At 34.9% G+C, this 23008-nt stretch overlaps 2 protein-coding genes across 4 annotated transcripts in view; both read right to left on the bottom strand.

Annotated features, from left to right (window-relative positions):
• Positions 1-412: 412 nt before the first annotated feature.
• On the bottom strand, positions 413-17870 carry LOC125845908 (dol-P-Man:Man(7)GlcNAc(2)-PP-Dol alpha-1,6-mannosyltransferase). Of its 2 annotated transcripts, XM_049525399.1 has the most exons (20): positions 17722-17870; positions 17527-17612; positions 16936-16977; positions 16769-16814; positions 15539-15625; positions 14165-14220; positions 13459-13576; positions 11863-11921; positions 10724-10795; positions 10100-10163; positions 9833-9936; positions 9338-9409; positions 8754-8840; positions 8598-8665; positions 7987-8055; positions 7828-7910; positions 6452-6551; positions 4761-4826; positions 960-1053; positions 413-876 (listed from the first exon to the last, which is right to left on the bottom strand). In XM_049525399.1, the coding sequence occupies exons 1-20, from the start codon at positions 17756-17758 to the stop codon at positions 787-789; spliced, it is 1500 nt and encodes a 499-aa protein (XP_049381356.1). In that variant the 5' UTR covers positions 17759-17870; the 3' UTR covers positions 413-786. The 2 variants fall into 2 exon arrangements, with proteins under 2 accessions (XP_049381356.1, XP_049381361.1); XM_049525404.1 differs by lacking the exons at positions 16769-16814; positions 16936-16977; positions 17527-17612; positions 17722-17870 and adding an exon at positions 16230-16371.
• Positions 17871-21182: 3312 nt separating this feature from the next.
• The window catches only part of LOC125853727 (flotillin-like protein 6), a 5151-nt gene continuing 3325 nt past the window's right edge, over positions 21183-23008 (bottom strand). Inside the window, exons 3-4 of one of the 2 annotated variants that reach the window (XM_049533464.1) lie at positions 22288-22926; positions 21183-21875 (exon numbers count right to left, since the gene is read on the bottom strand). In XM_049533464.1, coding sequence (XP_049389421.1) covers positions 21333-21875; positions 22288-22926 — 1182 coding nt within the window. In that variant the 3' untranslated portion in view covers positions 21183-21332. The remainder of the gene's footprint in view (positions 21876-22287; positions 22927-23008) is intronic. The other variant, XM_049533463.1, reaches the window with a different exon arrangement.

The raw sequence follows: 23008 nt of genomic DNA, 5'->3' as shown, positions 1-23008 counted from the left end.
AATGTTGGAGGTTTATGCAGCGCAGGTTCATGTGGGGCGGGGTCAAAAACAAAAAATTATGCTAGGTGGGGTAGGGCCAAAGTCTTTGTGGGTTTATGAGTGTTTGCCCCCGCCCCCACCCCCGCCCTGCCCATTTGCCATCCATATACACACGTTTTTCAAAGGCCTTACATAATATCCCTACACAGTTTCGGTCAAATCTAACATACAAAGTTTGTTCAAGTATTTGATGGAGAACAGCATATTCTCACTTTTGGCAAACTTAAGAGGATCAAAACTGTTCAGGAATACATTTAAGGAACTGTTTTGAGCCTACCACCAAATATAAGGGACCATGTTATTTTCTCGAAATTAAGAGGACAGATGTGGAAATAATACCCAGAAAAGTGACAAATAATGGCATGTGACAAGAATATTCAAATCATTTGAAAGCTGCCCACTGAAAGTAAGTCCATATAATTAGTGTGTCATTTCCAAAGATGCAGAAACTATCAAAATTTTCCACAGCATCATGATAAAGACAAGTTTTTTTCCCCTCAAATAGAAATATTGAAGCTTTGAACATGTCAACTTTTTTGTTCTGACCATCTAGAACAAGAAACACATATCTTTCTGCAAAGAGGATCTAATGTCAGCAACCAGCTAAACACTCAAGCTTCACTACATCACGAGCACGGCTGATGTCTGAGCCTAACATTTTTCCCTTCAGTTCTCGCGAAAAAGGGAGTTGTGATAAGACTAGAAAGTTCGCCTTGTTACAATTTTCCGCGCTAGTAATGGATGCTTTCAGGGGATAACCGAGCATCCTGGCCAACCTCTATTCATGATATCCGTGTTTCTTATGTTTCCATGAATAAACACCTTTGGTTCCTTAGCCTGCGTGATGCAAACAGGTTATAAAAGCAACAAGGATGCCAGAAATTTGAAGCTATCATTTGGCATTGTCTAAAAAATCTTACAAATGATATTGGAGGAAAACCAATTCGTATGCGAACCCGAGAAAAACCATCCACACTCATCAGACATTTGAATCCTTCGATGTAGGAATTCTCACTGTAACAGTAGAATTGGCAGAGATTAGGCTGATGTACTATAAATACGATCCGCATTAACTAAAACACTATCAGCAAAGAATGAGGATTGGTTGTGCACAAAATCTAAGCCTTTAAATACTGAAGAGGAACTAAAGAAATGTGACGGCACATGGTATGATTCAGAGACTGGCCTATAGTAAAAATCATACTTTTTACATCGAAAAATTTCTCACTAGAATATAAAAGGCTCAAAACAAGCCTTTGAATACCTAGTCACATCATTTGCAAACCCATCGACTGGTTCAAACATGTTCTAGTTTATACTTCTTCAGGAAGAACAATTTCTAGCATACGTCCTTGCAAGGAATAGAACATTGCAGTTTAATCTTAAGGTCCTTTATTCCAAGCACAAGTAATATCTCTACACTACCCTTTTGTACAAGATGAAATATCAGGTGATACACGTGTGTGATAGTATTCCATTTAAAATGTGTTATCTTCTTGATCATTTACATCTTCAGCACCAACCTTGGTCAGGGCTAATATTTAGATCAATCCCTATTTGAACACCCAGAAGATGGCTCTAGTGACTAGTGAGCACATTCTCACGTGTACTTTTATCTCAAAATAAAATTTTTGCCCTCAGAAAATTGTTAAAGTAACGATTTGTTTGTGCCATGTACAAGCAACATGGATCCGTGTATGCTGAAACCTCCAAACTAGAAATGGTAAGATAACCGCAGTCGCTAACAAATGTATATGACTGGGAAGCAAGAAATTCATCTACCAATGAACCAAAGAAGTAAAACATAATAATTCATAATTGATACTCGACTGTCAGACCTAGTATTCATCAGTAATACCAACTATGTTGGTTTAATATCAATAACACAAATATGCAGGAAGTCGATGACTAGACTTCACTTCCATTTCAGATGCAAATTTGTTTGTTTGATAGTTTCTTTAGCAGTCTTGTCCTAGGAAGGAAAAACACAATATCACACAAGCAATGCCTCTCCATTACAGATATCAACATTTCTCGAGGAACCAAAAAAGAAAGCATCATCCTCAACAAGGAGATAATCAACTATTTACATAATCATATAAAAAGTTCGAAAAAACTCATAATATCAGATTTTGTAAATCAGTGTCATCCTCTATCGAGAGTTATTATTTTTGTAATCACCATATTTTCTAGAGACTTAGACAACTAAATATAGCGCTTCTTTTACAAGGTAAGTGCAGTGATCCACATGGGTCATGCTAAGGTCAGTATTATTCATTTAGAACTAATCCCTGATACCGAAGTTCTGAAAATCATGCATGCGTTCATGAGGATCCTAGAATAGGGGAGCAGGGGCGATGGTGGCGCTGATATCAAAATTGTCTTCCATCACATGACACTGAAATTTACCAAGCATACTTGGAGATAACTTCAGTGCTGCAATCAAAGAAAGATGAAATGGGCTATATAAGCACCTGGGGAGTCTGAAGACCAAAGCACTTAATCTACTCAATCATCAGACAAGCCTTACTTTCCCAACAATCAACTCATGACTCTTTCACACTCTCTAAGTTTGTCCTTATTTAGACTCGGAATGCCAATTCTACCTGATTACATTTATGCTGTTAACAGAGAACAAGATGGTTGTAATTTAAATTACAGAAGACATTTGAATGATCAGGAGTTGAGAAACAAACTGAATTTTTGGGTACACAGGCATCTTTTCGAGGACTGGCACAGGGAAGAGCTGGAGATCATGAAAAGCAATTCCACACAAGGAGGCAGGAGACCAAGAAGCTTTGCTTCTAGAATGCTGACTACATGAAACCACGAGATATGGGATTCTCTCTTACTGTTAAGACGTCTGAAACTCTTTTTTCTTTACTCCTTTCCGCATCGGGGCTGATAAGACGAATGCATGAGGATTAAGATGGGGATGTCGTCCCCTCCTCAGTACGAAGAAGGGAGGGTACTTGTAAGGATTGCGTGAATCCAGACAGTCTCACATTGAAAGCCCGTGTAAAGGAATCATTACAGTAAACTCTTGTTATCCACAGTTGTGTTATGGTAGACAGCAAGATAATTTTATTCCATGGAAACAAACATCGAAAACAAATGTTCCTTATAAGGTGGTTTCTTTCACTTGGTTTGTTGCTAGAAATGCTTGTTTAACACATGAAAATCTTTAAAGAAGAGGTTTTCAGCTGTGCTTTAAATGTTGTCTTTGTAGATACAACTAGGGGTGGGCATGGTATGGTGTATACCGAATGACCATACCATATAATACCGTGATTTTGGTATTATGGTATATGGTATACATTTTAATTTTTTTGGTATTCGGTACGGTATTTGGTATTTAGAAACAACATATGGAAATACCGAATACCATACCGAAGTATATAGTTACATAAATAGCATATATATACTATTAATATACTAACGAATATGCAACCCAATATTAGTATAAACTAAATGTTTAGAAGTTAAAACTGACTATTCACTATAAAAAAAAAAAAAGTTAAAACTTTGACTGTTCTATTTTGGTTGAAATGTACTCCCTCCATTCCATATTGATTGAATTCTTGAGGCATTTTCCATTTTTCAAATCAACTTAATTGTTCAATCTTCAAGACTATTTTTAAAATATTCTTCCAATTTTACCCTTCATTTGAATTTTCAATGTGATGACTTCAATAAATTTGACAATAATTAATAAGGGCAAAAATGGAAAACTATGTTCAATTTATGTCTTAATCTACTTTTCTTAAAGGGTGTGAAACACCTCAAAAATTCAATTAATATGGAATGGAAGGAGTAATTGATTGAGAAAAGGAGTTGTTTGTACTTTCTTTTGATTATATATTTCTATATGTGTAATGTGTTAGTATGATACAATTGAGACCCTTTTTTGAATTGACGAACTCATAATACTTTATTATACGAGTATATATTAGTCAAAGTTTAACAAACTATGGATACCGATTTACCATACCACTAAATACCGAACCATACCAAATTAAATTGGCATGGTAATGATATAATAGTTATAAAAATCGAAAACCGAAATTACGGTACCAAAATTTCAAATACCGTACCATACCCCACCATACCATGCCTACCCCTAGATAGTAGATACAACCCAGAGAGTGTTAATCACCTATTTCTACATTATCGCATCACTCGCACATTAGGTACGGTTCAACTTCCGCACTTGTTTCTCAATATGATGGGACTTAAAACAGATTATGCCAAGGCAGCCATGTGAGTTATTGAAGTGCTGACCCATCAGAGGAAGGAATTCCAAGCAAAAGACATGGTACAGACTATTCTGGCATGCACATGATGGACAGTTGAAGGAGCAAATTCTAGAAGCTTTGAGGACCAAGAGAGCCCATTGAGAAGATCAAAATGAACTGTTTACTTTTGTTTTATTTTTGGGGTAAACAGAGTTATGTTAATGATGCTGAATCAGTGACAAAACATTATAGAATCATTTTTAAGATTAGAAAGGGATGCACCTTTGATAATTTGTAAGTACTTTTGACAGCACCAAAAAAGCTTAGAAGCTAACATGCATCAGTCAACAAATCAATTACAACTGTCCATAATGCCTTAGCCTCAGAAAACTGAAGATGTCACTTCTGTTCCCCAAAACAAGGACCTTGCAATCTATTGGAATAATTAGCCAGCAAAATAAGATCAAAAAATTGCAAAGAACTCACTTGAGAAGATATGTAAAATTTCTCATCTGCAAGTCTTCCAGAGAAATATTTTCTTCTTTAGAGTACCTAAACCGAAAGCAGCATTGTTGGAAGTTAAAATGCAGCTGGAAGAAAAACAGAGAAACAAAAACATGAAGCTGGAAAGATGTTCAACAGTTGAAAGGTTAAAAGTATAGGCACAAATCAATCATATGCATCTCTAAGAAGTAATTTGTACTAGATAACCACAATATTGCAAAATTATTTTACGCTATCCATTTCAAATGAAAATACTAGATGATGTGCAGATCCTAACACTCTGAAGAAGGAATATAGATGCCTTTCTTGCATGCTAAGGAGGGCAATTTAGCTAAGTACATAAATTGTGTAGAGATCAATACACTATGATGCATTAGAAGAGAAAAAAAGTCACAGGTGGGATGGAACAAGACAAAGATGACATGAAAAATACTGAAAACAAAACAAAAATACAACAAGGTGTAATTTTTTTAACCAATTATAGGTCAAGCTATTGATTCATAAAAGAGGTTTGAAAGATATATTAACACATAAAACGAACTAGTACAGTTATGTCAAGACTAGTTTATTTGGTGGAAAGCAAAATATGAAGAAGATAAACATTGAGAAGAGGGGAATGTAACCCAAAAGAAAGCAGAATAACCGAAAGACCAAAACAAAAAAGGAAAGGAAAATTAAGAGGAAATAACAAGCATTCCCACTTTTTCTTGCTTTCATCAATCATCCTTTCTCTTCCACATTAAATTATCTTTATTTTTAAGTTACAATGGGAAAATCTCTAGAACATGTAATCAAACTTCAACCCGAAAGATCTTAATGAGCAAAATGGGACTGGCAAGCAAGAAAGAAAGAACGAAAAGAAAAAGGGAAAAAAAGCAAATCCTATCAAAAGATAACTGCAGACAAAACAAGGCTCTTGCACGGAACCTTATTGGCTATAAGGCACCAGCCAGGTCGCTCCTGACTTGTCGTTCCATCCCAATTGGCCTATGGCTAGGTAGGCTACAAGAGTTGAGCCATCTTAAAGAGGGTGGAATCACAATAGAGTCCTTAATCTTTACGGGTCCCATGTTAATATCAATATATCACCTTTCTTCTAAGGTTTATCTAAGCATATAGTTGAAACAATGAGCACTTGTACATGGGCCTATGGTTCCTCAAGAACAAATATTAGGCTATATCCCCACATAGGTTTATTGCTTATGTCACATCTTCCTATTAACTACCAAGTTACCAAATAGTCAAATACTATTACTTCTCCCAAGTCTTAAGCAAGCAAAAAAGCTATATTCTCTCAATTATGATATCATATAAAGAGAAAATCATCCAATTCTTAAATTCTATAATTCTTACTTCTTCGGTAAAAGTGTTCCAATTTTTTCCTTTCTTCAGTTCTAATCAAAAAGGATAAGGCTTATGGTTTAGGCTAGGGAGGCATTTTTAAAAGATTGGACTTATCAGAAAGCCCAGGTACTCAAAGGACCTTCAGAACAGCTATCTAGATTCTAGAGTAGCTTCGTAGTAAGAAATTTGACTTGTTCGTTTTTTTTTAAGGTTTCTACAGATAAAATTGCGCCTTAGCACACATTTTTAAGGATATCAAATCTCCAACTGAGATTTCATCACAGAAAAGACCACAGAGTGAATTGCATCAAAATGGTGATCAAGCATACCTCCATGGATAATTATATTCACAAAATCGGGATATCCCATTCATCGCTGAAAAAGTGTCAATATGAACCCTGAGTTCATCTGAATTCTTTGTCACACCACCTAGGCAAAGATCAAGTCAACATTGTAAGCAGGGAAATATAAAAGGTTAGGAGAAAAAAAACATAAAGTAAAAGAGTGAGGGAACTAATAACTAATAGAGGTACACAAATAAAAAAGAAAAGCAGGGAAACCTTTAAAAGATGTAGAAAACCACAGCATAAAATCCACTTAGATACAACACAATATCCACACTGTTTGTTGCTCCAACTAGTTTTTTATTTTGTCCATTTCACCTCACCCTACTGCTTTATACCTAAGAGTTTGCTCCCGCAAGAACAGAAACTTATGGCATTAAGTCCTTCTCCTAGTCCATGAGTGACTCATAAATTGCAACATTTTTAACTAGCTTGCCTAGATACTACATCAAAGGAAATGTAGCTAAGGAAGTAAAGTTAAAACGTGTGAATTTCCAAATACTGAGCATATTGCAGGAACCCCGGAAATTACAAATATAACCCTGCATTATCAGAACTCCAAATAACTGCTTTTGTAACTACAAAATTACTATAAAATGCATCTTCAGAATAATTATGCAAGACTGTCATCACTTGTTTCTATGGTAGCTGAACCATATTTTCTATGTTGTAGGGGAAGAAACCATAAAAACTGTGTTTTCCAGATTGAGAGCACCAAATTTCTTCCATCTTCAAGAACATCATGAGTACATATAATCATGTGAAGCCCTAGAAAATAGATTGGCGGAAAGAGTATTTCAAACTATATCTGCCCGTAAATGGGCCCACATTTCCTTGAGCAAGTTATACAATGATAGATCAATGCAACTAAACCAACTTGCAAATTAGTTCTAGATCACACCTTTAAGATAACCTTAATTAAGAGCAAGGTTTCACAATGTTATGAATGGACAACATAAAGGTATTCATTCCTTGAGCAACCACATTCAAGATAATGGGTGTTCCATGTATAAGCCCAAAAGACCTATGATGACTCTCGAAAGAGATATCCGAAAAGAAAGACAGGCTAACTGGCACATTGACAGGATATTTCATGACGATGGTGGATAAACCAGCTACTAATCTTACTAGTCCCCAACAATAAAGTAGCGCCCATTTCTGCAACTAGCCGGCTTCCACTCTTTTCTTTTGTTTTTTATAATAACATGAATGTTGTTAAACAATGAAACAAAAAGGGAAAAAACCACAGCATTTGTTTGTGGTTTTAAGTGGTTTGAACTTAATAATTATAAGAGGATCAAGCAGTCCATGGCTCATTCAAACTCAAAAGAATGTGAGTAAAACATCGAGATAGAGCTTACCTATCCTATGCAGAGATTTTATAGCATTACCACTAGGATAGTTTTCGTACGATGCCATGAAAAAAACTGTCGTGCAGGCTAAACTAAAAAGTAAGAAATGTGTCAGAATACACCCAAATAGTTCAGTTTGCAGTTTGAACAAGTTGGTTCCCATCATACCTGCCAAGTATTAATCCCAACATAGCAATATACAGAAACTTCCAGAGACTCTTTTTCCTGTTATTATACCTGCATAATGTTGAGATAATGCAACAGAATATGAATTTCTAGCTAAATAATGATATAATCTTATGCAATAATGGTGAGATTCGAAAAACTCGAACAACTTTTCATTGGTATTAGTCAACTTGGGGGCGGGGGACATGCAAACTATCACATTGACTGGGGCTGCATCCAGTGCTACAACAGCATACTAAAAGTCAGGCAAGGGCTAGAGCACCATGAGAAAGAATTCCCCAGATATTGTCAACAATACATGTTAGCTTAAAGGTAGCATATACAGGTTGACAGATTGCTTAAGCAAATCAGATCTTCACTTTATAGTGCAACTAGGAAATGCTAGATATCAGAGGAAATTCAAAGTTCTGAAGGCCTAACAACCCTTCAATGTTTTACATTCCAGTCATTTATGGTTCAAATAAAATCCACATACAACCAGCCACATAATACTCTACATAAAGCAACTGCACATGAATATACTCATATGAAGATGTCTTTTAGAACTCAGAAAAATTGAAGTGGGATCTTGCTAAGCATAAGAAGCGACGTACAGTCTGCTAGCTGCAACAGCTGCTGCAAAGTTGAAAACAGGAATGGAACTAATTATGAAGCGGAGCTCCTGCAGCATTGACGATTTTTGAAATGAACAAATTACCACAACATTATCATCAACTATACAACTCAATCACAGAGCAACTGAGCAATACCTTGTGCGGAAGCTTTGAGTACAGTAGAACAAAAGAGAGAACTGGAAGGATGTAGAAGAAAACCCTTCTGTCCAGTAGAACCCCAAGCTGGAAAAAAAACTGATATCAATTTTGAGAAAAGAATTAATGGGACCAAGTGTAATTGATACCTCAGTCCTAAAATAGTGAAGTAGCATTACTACTTCCAAAATATTACGTCATACTACCAAGAAATGCAACAGCATGATGGTTACCGGCCGGCCTGTGCTGTGAGATGAAGCAAGATTTTCATTTTTCTATATTGGAGGCTATAAATTTCTGACAATGAATGAAAAAGGTTCTCTTCAGACTGCTTTAGCCTTTTACTCAAGAATTCACAGGAACTAACTATTAAACTATGACTGCCTCAAAATAGCTTCATTCTTGCAATTTCACGGGGCTAATTTTTTCATTGCATTCTTAAGGGGATTTAGGCCTTAATTGCTTCTCTCAGACACCTCTGATTATCTCTCTTTTATGTTTTATAGACTGGTGCATGCTGACAAATCCCACTTTTTTTATAAATGGCATGCAAGTAGAAATCATTGCAGGAAAAACATACATACCAAAAAAAGCGGGTATGCAGCAAGCAGTGAACGGGGAAGCGCTGACGTGAAGTACCAGTGGAAAGGATGTGTCTGTTCACATATATTAAGGAACATCAAAAGATATGGAAACCTTTGTTCACGAAACCTCTAGTTAAAGGAGTTCTACTTCAAGTTAACATCAACGGTAGAATCTATCAAATAAAAAAGGCTGCCTGTGAGTACAAGTTTTCAGGAATAAAATCAAATCCAATCAGAATAAAATTAAAAAGCAAATCAAGGAATTCACAGGAAATGCTCACAGCCACCTATAGCTAGAATGTGTGTGTGTGTGTTTTGAGAAAGGTAACATTAGTCAGAACGTGTGACACTTTATATTACGTCCTCCTTTATAGTGGGACGCAAAAAAAGCACATACTTGTGCCGACAGATAATATGGCCGTGACTTATCCATGTAGAACACCTTGGAAGTACATAGAAACTAAATGTGTAATTACATTTACGAATGCAGGATACACCCCATTCAGAACTCCGGTTCAAAACAGAGTTGAACCAGAAAACTTCTAGTTCAGGCCACAACAACCTTTTCCAAATGACTGAATCAACAAGAACGGTAAGGCCTGTAATATGGTCAAAAACATTGTTTCAAACTTTCAGATAACATGGCATCCTTGTTTCAAAGAAACTTTTTTTTCTGATAAAGTATATAACAGATAAACTTGGTAACTACAGAAGTTACTTCACCAAATAACTGAGATTCCTTAAATATTGTAGCTAACAAACCTATGGAGAGGAAAGCAGCAGCTAAGCAGAATGTCAGTGCTTTCCAGAAAGAAACTGATTTAGTCTGCAGGTAAGAAATAATATCCATATTAGACAGAATATGCTGAGTAAGCGTTAACTTCATAAGGTTATCAAAAACTATAAAACAATGGCACCAAACCAATTCCATAATTATTTTTATTCTGAAAGAATTTATCCACTTTCTTATGCAGTACACAGCACTGGATACTTTTATTTTGTATGATCGTGCAAACTTCATTTGAGTTCATTACTTTACCCATTCAAACAATTTGACAAAGCAGTCAGACTCTTACATGAATGCATCAAGTGCATGAAACTCTATGATAAGAAATAAACATCATGTTTTCAGTATAAGTGGACAAATCAGTTTTTATACAAATTCTCGAAGTGGGAGAGAAAAAAGACTAATAAAAGCAGGCACCAATATCCAAGAGTAGGAAAAGTAATGACTCTTAAGTAGACAGCAGTACTCAAAAACTAAGTTCAGGTGATGAACCAACTCCTCCACCCAATCTACCATTTCTGCAGTTTTCCAAAGGGAAAAGAAAAACAGAACTCAAAAGAGCAAGTAACGACTCTTAAGTAGACAGCTGTCCAGCTTACCAGCAAGAGCTCCAAACCCAAAGGAGCAATGAGCAGAAGTATGTCGCATCTGAAGACTAATGTCGCAAACACCTGAACAATAAAACAGACAGTTAATGTGATAACTGCAAATAGTCATTCTTTGTAGCTGATTTCTTATTTGCAATAGTAATTTTAATTATCTGCCTGATAACACAGAGTGATTACTTATTTTAAATCATTGCAACCGCTTGAACTTGACCCCCAGATCCTAAGTCAGAATATATTTGCAGTGACCACTGATTCTCTTTAGGGTGTAATCAGGCCTGATGAATTGTCTAATTATTCGGGCGTTCCTCGTTCTTGGCTGATTCCTCAGATTTGGCTAGCAGGAGCCTCAGATATTTTTATAGGTAAAGCAGAAAATTGTAGTAGACAAAACACTCAGGAGGGCTGCTACGTTTACACGAGACTAGAAAAGGGATACAAAGATCAAGAAAGACAAAATGGAATGCACTTACTGTTTATTACCCACAAAAATTTTACGCCCCATTAAATGTGCCTATTACATCTTCCAATTTTATGATTGTAAGTTCTTCAATTTTCCGATCATTCAAAAGGAAGCTGCATTAGCAGATAGATAGCCTTTTTCATTGGTTCCAGCAACTTGTTTCCCCACCAAATGCCACAAAGTTCACCACTTAGAGAATGTGAAAGGAGCCTTTACTTCATTGTTTTTCCTAGTTCCCTTTTCCTGCTTCTGTGTTCCCAAAATATATAGTTGATAATGAATAAGTTACTTAACATATAATGATAGTACAAAGTACTGAAGGTGGAACATTTATATCACTTGCAGCTCTAAGGTTAGAATGCAATGAAAAATATGATGCATAAGAAGCTAATAGAAAGCAGAAAACAGGCAGAGAAACTGAGAGTCTAGTTTATTTACATGGTGGGTTCGTGCACTTGTGTGACACCTTCTGATGCTATTAGTACTATGTATCTAATCATCAAAAACTTGAATCTCATATATTACGTAAGAAAAGAAAATATTCTGAAACATTATTTGCTCCAATCATGAACTTGAAGATCTGCAAACATATGGCCGCTAGCAAAGTAAATCATTGTTAAATATGTTATCTAAAACAATGTGCCATGGTTAAATGGTGAGGGAAACTTACCATGCAATTTAATGCAGCATACAGACGTCCCTTAAACCAAAAGCCATATGCCAAATTTACTAGAAAAGAAAACCAATGTGTGAAATCAATGCTCAAACTTTCCCTTTTAAGAGATGAAATAACTGACAAAAATATTGCATAGAGCGTGAAATGACTAAGTAGTAGATATTAAGGTTATCGAATTCACTAATTATTAGCCCCTTGCATTGCACAGCTAAACTGCTAGTCTGCTAGCTTTAATCAGAAGAAAAGATGATACAGCAATAGAGTCTGATACAGCAATAGCTTTAATTCATATGTAGAATGAACATGCCGAGTGCAAGAAAGAGCATAATGCAACCTTAAAATTGGATATGATTATAAATCCTATAAGCCAACTTACAGCAAATTAATTAACTCCTGGGAAACACAATATCCTTTTTATTTGGCAAGTAGCAGTCTCCTAATGTAGCTACAGGTTTAATTGTCTTCACACTATATTTTGCCATCAGAATGGACTTCTAACTTGAAATCTCAGGTATCTGGAAAAACATTGTCTCAATAATATTAAGAGAGAAACTCCCTCAAAAAGGAATTTTTCTAATTCTTTTTCTTTATTTTTTAAGTTTGTATGAGATTACGTTCTTATTATGTCTATGATGATGATTATGTGGTTGCATGTTTCCAGAATGTACTTCTTAAGAGAGTCGGTTTTTCTTTATTTGCAGGATTTCACAACTGGTAGACAAAATCTTTGGTTGGACGTCTCCTGAACCCCTAGGTCAAATACAACTCTGGATCACATTTTTCGGGGTTAACATGTTCTTCTTCCCTATTCATTTCTATAGGCTTTAGTTTCAGGTGTGCCATGTTGCTCTCTAGAGTAACTAGAAGCTTACAGTGGATGGATGCCCTTACCAGCTCAGGCTCTTATGTATCTGTAGTTGGGGTTTGTCGTCATCTCCACGCAACTTCCAACTCCAGGCATGTAGATATACATTGTGTGAATAATAATTGTTGGGGGAAATCTACTATTACCAAGAAAATTTCTTATTCTTTTTTTTAAGGTTTTGTGAGATATGGTGTTGTTACATTCATAGTTTGATGAACATGAATGTTCTTTACTTCAAGCAAGACTAGTGCATTAGCAATGGATCTGCAGGCCCAGCTTGAGACCATCATCAGCCTACAAGTGTTGGTGGGAGAATGGCAGGACACTTATCAAGGGAGAGATCATCAGACCTTTTAAGTAAAACCTAGTATTATGTGCATTTTAAGTTGTTTGGGAAAACCAAAATCATTCATGCAGAGAGGCAAAGCATATTAATGGACTTACTTTGCACAATTGTCAAGAGTAGAGTTAATTTGTGGATTCTTTCATACTAATAGAGGAACACATGGGGCCTCACTGAGAGAAGGGGAATGGCAAGAAGTGTAGAAATAGGTCCCATCTAACTTTTTGGATTATCTAGTAGCATCAGTATACTAGTTTCTTTTACAGGAAGTATGAGCATTATTTTGGAACTGATCAAAAGGAAAGACAACATTCAATTTGGATGGAGAGATAGTTAGCACTTTAGTAGCATAAAAAAGAAGTACGAATGTACAGATACTGACCTAAAGCAAATGCCAATATATTTGGAAGAGGACGAGTGCAATAGAACAGCAAATGAAACTGAGATGCTGTCAGGATAACAAAGAATGCTTCAACTTGAGATCCAAACTTCTTCTTGATCTGCACAGTCAATTTAACATCACATCATTAGCTATCACCTTTTACTCCTCCAACTCAACAGAAAAGGGCAATGTTTGGAGTATGAGAGTCAACTCATTCAATTTTCTCAATTGAAACACGATTCCCTTGTTCAGAACTTTTTTTTATATGTTTTGAAACTGCATAACAAGCACTATGTCACAAGATTTAACAATTCGAAATCTATTTAATATATTAGAAAAAAATTGTTTGACTCCTCGAACAGGGATAGTGTCATATATAATGGAACATAGGGAATAATAGCTTAAATTAAATTCAACAATGCAGGAAAAAAGAAATATCAGCAATATCATTTGATCAGATGGATGATGTCTTTTGCAACTGATGTAAATACATTTGTGAACTTCATAGATTCCCGAAAGTTTTAAAGGGAAGCTAAGATCCCTTTTGCTGTAGATATTTTTGCACATTCTTTGTTTAATGAAATATCATACTTCTCAAAAAAAATGCAAGATTTGTTGGAGGCCAAAAACGCTTCAGTCCAACACCCAATAGAAAGGCAGATGTATTAAAGTATAGTCACTATATTCTTTGTATACAATCAGATACCTGGATGCGAAAAAATCGTAATGTAGACAGCATGAAACCACCCAATACCAGTCGTACTACACAAACAAACTCGAAAGTCAGTCACTAAAATTATTGCACAGCAGATAAAGGAAGAACATGTGAGCAGTTTTTAGGCTCACTATAAAACAGAAGTTAATGATCAAATAAAAGATATCACTCTTTTGTTTTACAAAGAAAGATCTCACTCAAAACATTAACACCATTCAATGTTCATATGAGAGCGTCTCTTTCTAGCTTAAACGTGATTAAATAGACTTTCACCTGAAAACAAATCATACTAATTATTTACTGTGTTTAATTGTTAAGATGGTGCCAAGAAAGAAAAGGCAGGGGTAAGATTACTTTGCACTAGACAAGACTTGAACAAGCCATGTCCCATTTTAAAACTTCTAACAATGTAACATGTTCATGTCATATGTCCAGGGTGTATGAACTGCAGGAAAAATGAATATATGTGTTCCTATTGTTACCAGCTTATAACTTGGGTAATTGTTGTTGTTTCAGCATAAAAGCATTAGTAATCTCATTTCTCAGGTTATGAGCTCTTTCTCTCTCAACCAAAGTCATTCATTGAACTTGACATTTTCCACTTGTATCAAACTGACTGCAGTCTGCACAGGAACCATTGAATCTAACAATAAGTACATAATAACTTTAGTATCAGCTTGATCTTTCAGAATAACTATAGTTCACTTATTCACAGTTCCGTCTTATATTACCAACCTCCTTTCACAAATCAACACACTTGCTAACTTGTATTCATAACCTGTTAACCACTATTTTTTTTATTTTTTTATTTTTGATAACCTTTAGACCAATCACAGCCTTCTTCTAAACTCGGTGGATAATGGGCCCGCCCCTCTACCCTTCTCCACTTAAATACCGGGCCTCGCTTTGCATGGTGTGGGGCTTGAACCTGCAACCTAAGCCACAAATCCTCCACCTTTACCCACTCGAGCTAGGCCCTGGGGGCAAACCTGTTAACCACTATAGGTAAGCTACATTGTGTAAAAGGTGAAATCTCAGAAGATTGTATCCATAATTCTACCTTTGGCATCCAAACCAAGACAATGTGATTATGAGTTGGAGTTAACTAATATGCTATTAAAAATTGTAGGAAGTAATGCAAAATTTCTTCTATTTTTTTTTACGTATGCCAAGTTAAAACATATATGTTTTTTGACTTCTAAGTGATGAAAAGCAATTCGGGCAACAGTAGCAGGTCAAAAGTAACCACGTAAAAATCATGCTTGAACGAGTAAAACCTCATCATGGTTACCAGACACTTTCATATCAGAGTTAAGCTTCAGATATAATCTTGAACCACACAAATGTTCCCTCACAATACCATACCTGCATAGAGACTATACAGTTTTGGCACGTGTAGCAAATTCATCAGGAGAACAAGTGGAGATGCCAAAATAGATACAAGAAGAGCCCCTGCAATGTAGATGGAATTTGCAGAAAAAACATAAGTTAAATGTTGGAGATAATGTGCACAAATAGAACTGAAGACTGGACTATGCTTTAACTGACACTTTCTTTTTTTTTTAAAAAGCGCATCGCCCACACCCAAGAAGGTCAATGCAGCTATGTTCCATGATTATTGCATGTCAAAATAGTGAGAAAAAAGGACCACTCAAAATTTTCCACCTTCTCCCAAAAGAGTAACCCTTTCATATCAGTTTCTTGTCTCCACAAATTCCACCCAAAACCTCTTCTCCAGACAGGTCAACGGTGGATTTTTCCTTGTCCCTTCCCCCCTCCCTTTTGGTGACTCAAACATTCATTCTCATTTTTGGAGGTGGACGGGATCAGCAACAAGAGCAACCCTCTCTTAATTCAATTGTATATCACTATTTCCTCTGCAAAATAGGCATTGAACGGAAATAGAGATTTTCTTGCTGCAGCACTAATTGGCAATAAATTGGTAGACAATGGTAACAGTAGAAGGTGGCATTTCCAGACAAAGACCTAAACTGGATAGATTTCCATTGCCATTGGATGAGTTATGAAAATGAACTTTCACAGAGAAAGAGCAGACCTCTTCCAGAAGAAGCAGTGTCCTAGGATTTCCGTTTATGTAGGAGGATGTGAATACTCTGCATAAATGATAAGAGAGGTTGCTTCAGTAGCAAGAGCACTCCATTTGCAACCAAATGGTTGAGAGTTCGAGTCACCAAAGAAGAGAAAAGTAGGAAAACACACTGTTGACCCGGGGGAGAGGGGGTTTTGGGGTGGGATCTTCTAGGTTAAAAGAAACACAGACATACACACACAATATCTGCACAAGTTTGTGACATCAAAAAAAAAACACCCACAATATCAGAACAAGTGTGACTGATAGGAAAACTTGAACAGGCTGCATAAGTGTTACTAACTTTTTTGATTAGAATATTTGATATTGGTGATACGCAACAAGCTAAAATTCTTTTGCAGTAATTTGTCAATTCAAGATGGACATTTTTTTTCCTTTTTAACATACTATATCAAATTGGGCATTCGTGCTGAATCATCTCACATGGTAAAAACAAGTACTACAATCTCTTGTCTTGATAAGCTTAGCTGAAGTAGAAAACTTGCCAATAAATGTGCGAGGTACAACTCCAGGGAATTCCAGATGATCATACTTAAGGTTGCAGAACAAAGAAAGAAAAAAACTCAATTAGTATACTCCGTAACATGAAATTCACCAGCAATGTGGGCGATAAAATTTAAGGGGGGGGGACAGGAAAGTAGAAGATCATTACCTTCTCTATCTGATGCCTGTGGTACAAAATATCATGCATAGCCTAATCAAATAAGGAGAAAAATGTCAATACCATGGGAGATGGGACAGAACAACACTTTTCAGTAGAAGAAGGAAAACAAAGTAGAGGAGCATGATCATCAAGGCTCAGTCAAGAAAATAATAAAAAACAGCCTCCAAACTACGCAGTTATACTATAGCTTTCTAAGTTCTAACTATACTACACTTTTCAACTCCATCACACATTCTTCTGCTCTTGTAGCCTTCCCACACACACAAAATTAAAACCATTTTACTACACTATACATTTCCCAAAAGGCGCCAAAATAACTGATTTAAATAGAAACAACAGCAATCCATCCAATCCAATCCAATACATCTAAAATAATACGAATCACCCGTAAAGCAATTGGGTTTTTACTTTACGAAATACCCAATTAATCAACTCAATCCAATCAAGAAAACAGTAACTGAAAAGCCAAGAATCATTATAAAGAAAGGGGAAAAAATAAAGATAACAGTAACTGAAAAGGCAAGAAGAATCATTAAAAAGAAAGGGGTAAAAATCAAGAAAATACAAGTGGACATGTACCTGAACATTGAAACTTTCTTCTACCTTAGTGTAAGGTACCATTAACACATAGAACGCAGCAATTGACCCCAATAGTAAATCGTACCCTAAAAAAAGATCGTTTCAATAAGCTTAATTCTTGATTTCAAGAAAATATCACAAGTTTAAAACACAAAAGGGAAAAAAGAAAAATTGGGATTACAAATGAGATATTACCATATAGCTCCAAGAATTTGTCATACTTGCGTGCCATTGTAGAAAGAAATTGAAGAATTGAAGCAGTATTTTTTATGTGTGGTGTTTTTATCGGAGTCACCGAAAGAAACACCCGTTGAATGTCGGAAAACAAAAGGGGAAGACGGAAGTTTAACGTCGTATATATAGATATAGACTATATAGAGAAGACTACTCGTTATAATTTAAAGAGTAAAGGGTCCAAAATGCCCTCATCCTTATTTTGTTTTCTCAAAAACACCCTTCAAATATTTAAATACACTAAAAATATTCCTCCTCGTTAATAGGTACTCCACTTCCCAAAAAAGGAAAAATGAATCAATTTTATCTTTGCACTATATAAAATGAAACAATTTTGTTCTCGTTCGTTTTTTTTAAAAAAAAAAAAAGAATCGGGAGAGGGGAGTTGAATGTGAGAAATATGATAAGATAAAAGAATCTATATCTATCTATCTGTATCTATATCCTAACTTTAAAAGCATGAACTCTTAACTTGAATGTTAAATTACTATAATATTTCTATCTTAGGTTATGGCTTTTCCGATGAGTTGTGACTTTTCTAATAAGTTGTGACTTTTTTCAAAGGGTTGTGATTTTTCAATAAGTTGTGACTTTTCGAAAGAGTTGTGACTTTTTTAATAAGTTGTGACTTTTTCAAAGGATTATGACTTCTCGAAAAGGTCATGACTTTTCAGATAAGACACAAAAAAAAACTTGTTCATACTACCAGTTGTTGACTATAAATAGAGGGTCTTCCTCTCATTTTTCAACCACAATTTTTTTAATATTCTACTCTTCTTCTTCTAGCATTTTAAATAATTTCGTCTAATTTATTGTCGTTGAGTGAGTTCGAAGTGTAGCGAAATATGAGGTACCACTATTCTAATGAAACAAAAAAAACACTTGTTCATACTATTATTGACTATAAATAAAGGGGCTTCCTCTAATTTTTCAACCCCAATTTTTTTCAATCTTCTACTCTTTTTCTTATTGAATTTTAGAAAAACTCGTGTGATTTATTGTCGTTGAGTGAGTTCAAAGTTAACGGAATATGAGGTACCACTATACCCTCGAGTACTTGAGGAAAATAATTTTGATGATATGATAATTATTTATTTGCTTAATATATACATTAGTGTGTAATGTTCAAATATATGAAGTTAACATGATGTAGTCTAAATTCATTTGTTTTGGTTAACAATTTCTCTTGTGATGTAGATATATGCTTCTAAATATCTTTTTTCAAAAATATTAAACTTGTTTAAGAGTTAGAGAATTCACACGATTTGTTTTTTTAATGCTCAAAATAAAAGAATGACTTTATTTATCAATGTTGCCTAAGTGATTTAGAATGTCAGGAAGTTTGCTTCAAAATAGTTATTACTAAATAAACATTGCCCGTTCGTTTTCATTATTTACTATTTCTTAATATTTCAGTATTTTAAATGAAGAAAAATTCATATGATTTGTAATAAAGCCACTTGAAGTTTGTAGAGTTTAATTATTATTATTTATTTATTTAATAGCTAATTTTAATGAGATAAATATTTTCATTAATGCAATTCTCTAATTTCAAAATATATTATTTTAAAATGGTCTGAGTTTCTTTTTTTAAAAAAAATACACAACAAATGTGAATGTATGTGAATTTATATGAATCATTTAAAATTTATCATTTGCAATTAAATTTTATATTCAGTAATATGGAATACACATTTTCATTTTATCCCTACAATAAATTAAAATCTAATAACTATAAAAAAAAATAGTAACATTAATTAAAAGTCCTATTTATTTATGTAAGTATAAAATTTATTAGAAATTCAGTCATTGCACATTAATTCTTTAGTTATAACATTATAAATTCTCTTAGATATAACTAACTATTGCAAATGTTATTCATACTCTTTTACATTCTTTAGTTATGATATTATGAATTCTCATAGTTAGTACATTAATTATTTCTATCTTTCATCTTTACTTATATTAACTTTTGACCAATATTTTTTCACATGATTACCACCCCTATATATATGATAACACAATGTTGTTATTTTCCTTCGACGAATCATGCTTGGTTGAATAAATTGAAAAACCGTTTACAAGTATATGAACTATATCTTTGTTCGGTGTATGATAAATAGGTGATTATATATATATATGATTTCACAAATAGAATATATTCTTTGATTTTTATTTATATTTTTTAGATAAAAAAAGGTATTTTTTCCCAGTTTACTATTGACAATCAGATAATTATCTTTGATTTATATACACAATCAATCGAGAAGTCAAATATGAGGGCCAACAATAAGAACGTCATCTATTATGTTATAACGTATAAAATAAAAATCAATATACAAAAAATAGTTCTAAAAATAAAATTTAATTGTTCTCTTCACATATTCATATGACTATAAACAGTTTAATGTGAAATACATATGCAAAGCACATCTGGTTAGATGATAAGAAAAAAAAGACAACAAATATCGTCTATAAGGTAATATTGCTGAGATGTGACTAATTACATGATTGCACCTCATCAAATTGAAATAAATATATACATTATTGCATTGAACTAATAAATTTTTTCGTTGATCATCTTTGTAGGTTCTCGTGAATAAGAGATATATATATAACAATCAACATTGAACATTCACAAAAAAATCTACAATATTATTTTGTTCAAAGCTCATTATTCAAATCTTCGCTTAAATAAGATATTTTCTAAATTGGTAATCACGTGCAACGCACGTATCGAAAAACTAATATCTATTATAAACACTTACCATTAAAGAATATAAAAAAGATTGGCATATAGTTTTTTTTTTCCTTCGGGTTTAGTGCAGTATGTGCCGTGTGAGTTATTATTTTCTGAACATGATATCATATGACTTTCTAACTAACTTCAAAGAATGATATCATAAAAGAAATCAATTTTAATTATATCTTGATACACTTTATTACTTATTTTAACTTTAATTCATTTAAAATTTCAGTTGAGGACCAGCATAATAAATGTTTAGTTGGAAATTTAATACCAATTAAACTTAATATTTCATAAAATTGGCATTGCATTAAATTATTATTTAAAATAGTTAAATCAATCTCATAATCTCCAAAATAATTTGCTATTCAAATCTTTAAAATTAAGAAAACTTTAAATGGATTGTTAAATTAGCTGTAGGGAAGTCAGTTGTGTGTTGGTGATGAAGGGGATTGTCGATATAAGTAAGTAAGTGATGGCAGTGTTGTGCATTGAAAGCTAGAGTGGTAATTGTAATATGTTTTTTTTTCTATCCGGTGTGCAGTACCCGCAATAAGTGGTGTGAATAATTCGATTTCGGATGTTTATCAAGTGAAAAGAATGAAGCGTAGGACCCTAACACATCCTAGTCTCCAACAATCAGTCTTCTATTATAATCAACAAGAAGTTCAATGTATGTAATAAAGCATTGTAAACATCACACTTGTCCAGGCACAAAAGGCCTAATATACTAGCTATTGCTTAAGTAGTTAAGTGCAAAGTTTAGTCATATCAGCTTATTGGTAGTTGGAATCCTACTAGATGGTCATAAAAGTCATGAATTTTCCTATGCAGATTGGCTGGATGTGGCTGGATCAGCAGAAACAGAGAGGCTTCCTATCCATGCTGGTGGCAACATTCCAGTTTGTTCATGCACAGTCTCAAGTAAAGGAGGAATTGCTTGGTAAATAGAAGCCAATTCTTTGATTCCAGCATGTCCACCACTTGTTCCATCAACCAACTGTCCATTTGTGCCACCATTACTCCAAATGCTGATTTTGGGTTGAAGTCCCTTGATTGCTTCAGCATTGAACTTGGCGATGTCTTTGAACATTCCTTTGTCGATCATCATGTAGTCTCGCAGGGCATTGTAGTTTCCTCCCAAGGCTGACATCAGACTGCGTACATAAACGCCCTCTGCTTCTGCAATGCCCTTTAGTCCTTCAGCCTCTTTCTTTTTGGCATAGAGTGCAGCATCAGCAGCTAGTTGTACGGCATATGTCTGAGCTTCTGCTGCCAATTTCTTAGCCTCGGCAGCTTTTCTGTTTTCATAAAGCTCTGCTTCTGCTTCCTTCTGCTTCTTGTACAATACTGAATTGGCTTCTTGCACCTAGAGTGTTTTCATGTCAAACTTTGGATGAGTAGTAGCATGGTACATAAACAATGGATTCACATGACAGAATAAAGTAATAGACTTACAACTGAAAATAGACAAGAAGGAAAAGAGCCACATGCACGAGTACATATATTGGGCAAAGTCACAAAAGAAAGAATGTAATTGGAAGGAAACACAAGCAAAGTCATGTAACAGTTGAACATGAAATCATCAAATCATACTGATTTTGTGGACTATTAAGTGAGTAAGCCATCTCACATGGAAACATCTAAACACAAAAATAACATGAAATAATGATAAATAAAAGCAATCTAACTTACTCTAGATATATCAGCAAATGAAAAGTCAACTCCATGAACTCACACAAAGGTACTAAAAGAGAAGTGTTGTGACATGATGGACTTGCCTTAATCTCATAGTCAACAGTAGCCTTACTGAGATGTTGTGCTTTCAGGCTCTCTGTCTTAGTCAATGCATTCTTTCTCTCAACTTCTTGTTGTAATACAGCCTCCCGTATTGCTACAGCTTTCTGGGCTTCAATCTCAGCCATTTTTGCCTGCTGAGACCACCTAGCCTTCTTGGTTGCCAGAACAGAATTTGCCTCAGCCACCTCAGCTTCTCTCTGATTTTCATATATCTTAACATCAGTCTTCACTTTAACCTCCTCTTTCTTTCCATCACCATCCCTTTGGGTGGATATGATCTTTGTCTCAGCATCAATCTTGGCAGCATTTTGACGTGTGAGACCTTCTCGCTCCTTAGCTCCAATCTCACCCTTCATTTTGGCCTCAGAAACATCAATTTTAGCTTGGTTTGCAGCTTCCATTTGAGTTTTCTGCCCCAAGTAAGAAAAGTATTCGTGCCCTTGAACATCGACCAGTTGCTTAATGTTAGCATTGTAAATCAGCAAGCCAAATTGGTTGAGCTCAAGCTGAACCTTGTCAAATACCTCCTTCTTGAAATCTTTTGTGCCTTTAAAGATTTCCTCCATGGTCATGGAAGCAGCCAAGACACGAGTCTCTCCCTCAATGACACCTTGAACAAGGTCCTTCACATCGTGTGAATCACGTTCATGGTGGGATAGAAGTTTAGCATATTTGATAAGTCTCTCACGGTCATCCACACAT

This window comes from Solanum stenotomum, chromosome 1 (genome assembly GCF_019186545.1).
Source record: "Solanum stenotomum isolate F172 chromosome 1, ASM1918654v1, whole genome shotgun sequence".
Lineage (NCBI taxonomy): Eukaryota > Viridiplantae > Streptophyta > Magnoliopsida > Solanales > Solanaceae > Solanum > Solanum stenotomum.
This window is presented reverse-complemented; position numbering and strand designations above follow the sequence as displayed.

What these genes read in the sequence shown, in the direction of transcription:
- LOC125845908 (XM_049525399.1), bottom strand. Translation starts at nt 17,758, where the DNA reads ATGGCACGCAAGTATGACAAATTCTTGGAGCTATATG. An exon ending in ACAGGCATCAGATAGAGAAG is followed by an intron (nt 16,815 to 16,935) that starts GTAATGATCTTC and finishes TGCAACCTTAAG; the next exon opens with TATGATCATCTGGAATTCCC. An exon ending in TATATTGGCATTTGCTTTAG is followed by an intron (nt 11,922 to 13,458) that starts GTCAGTATCTGT and finishes TTTCTTTTCTAG; the next exon opens with TAAATTTGGCATATGGCTTT.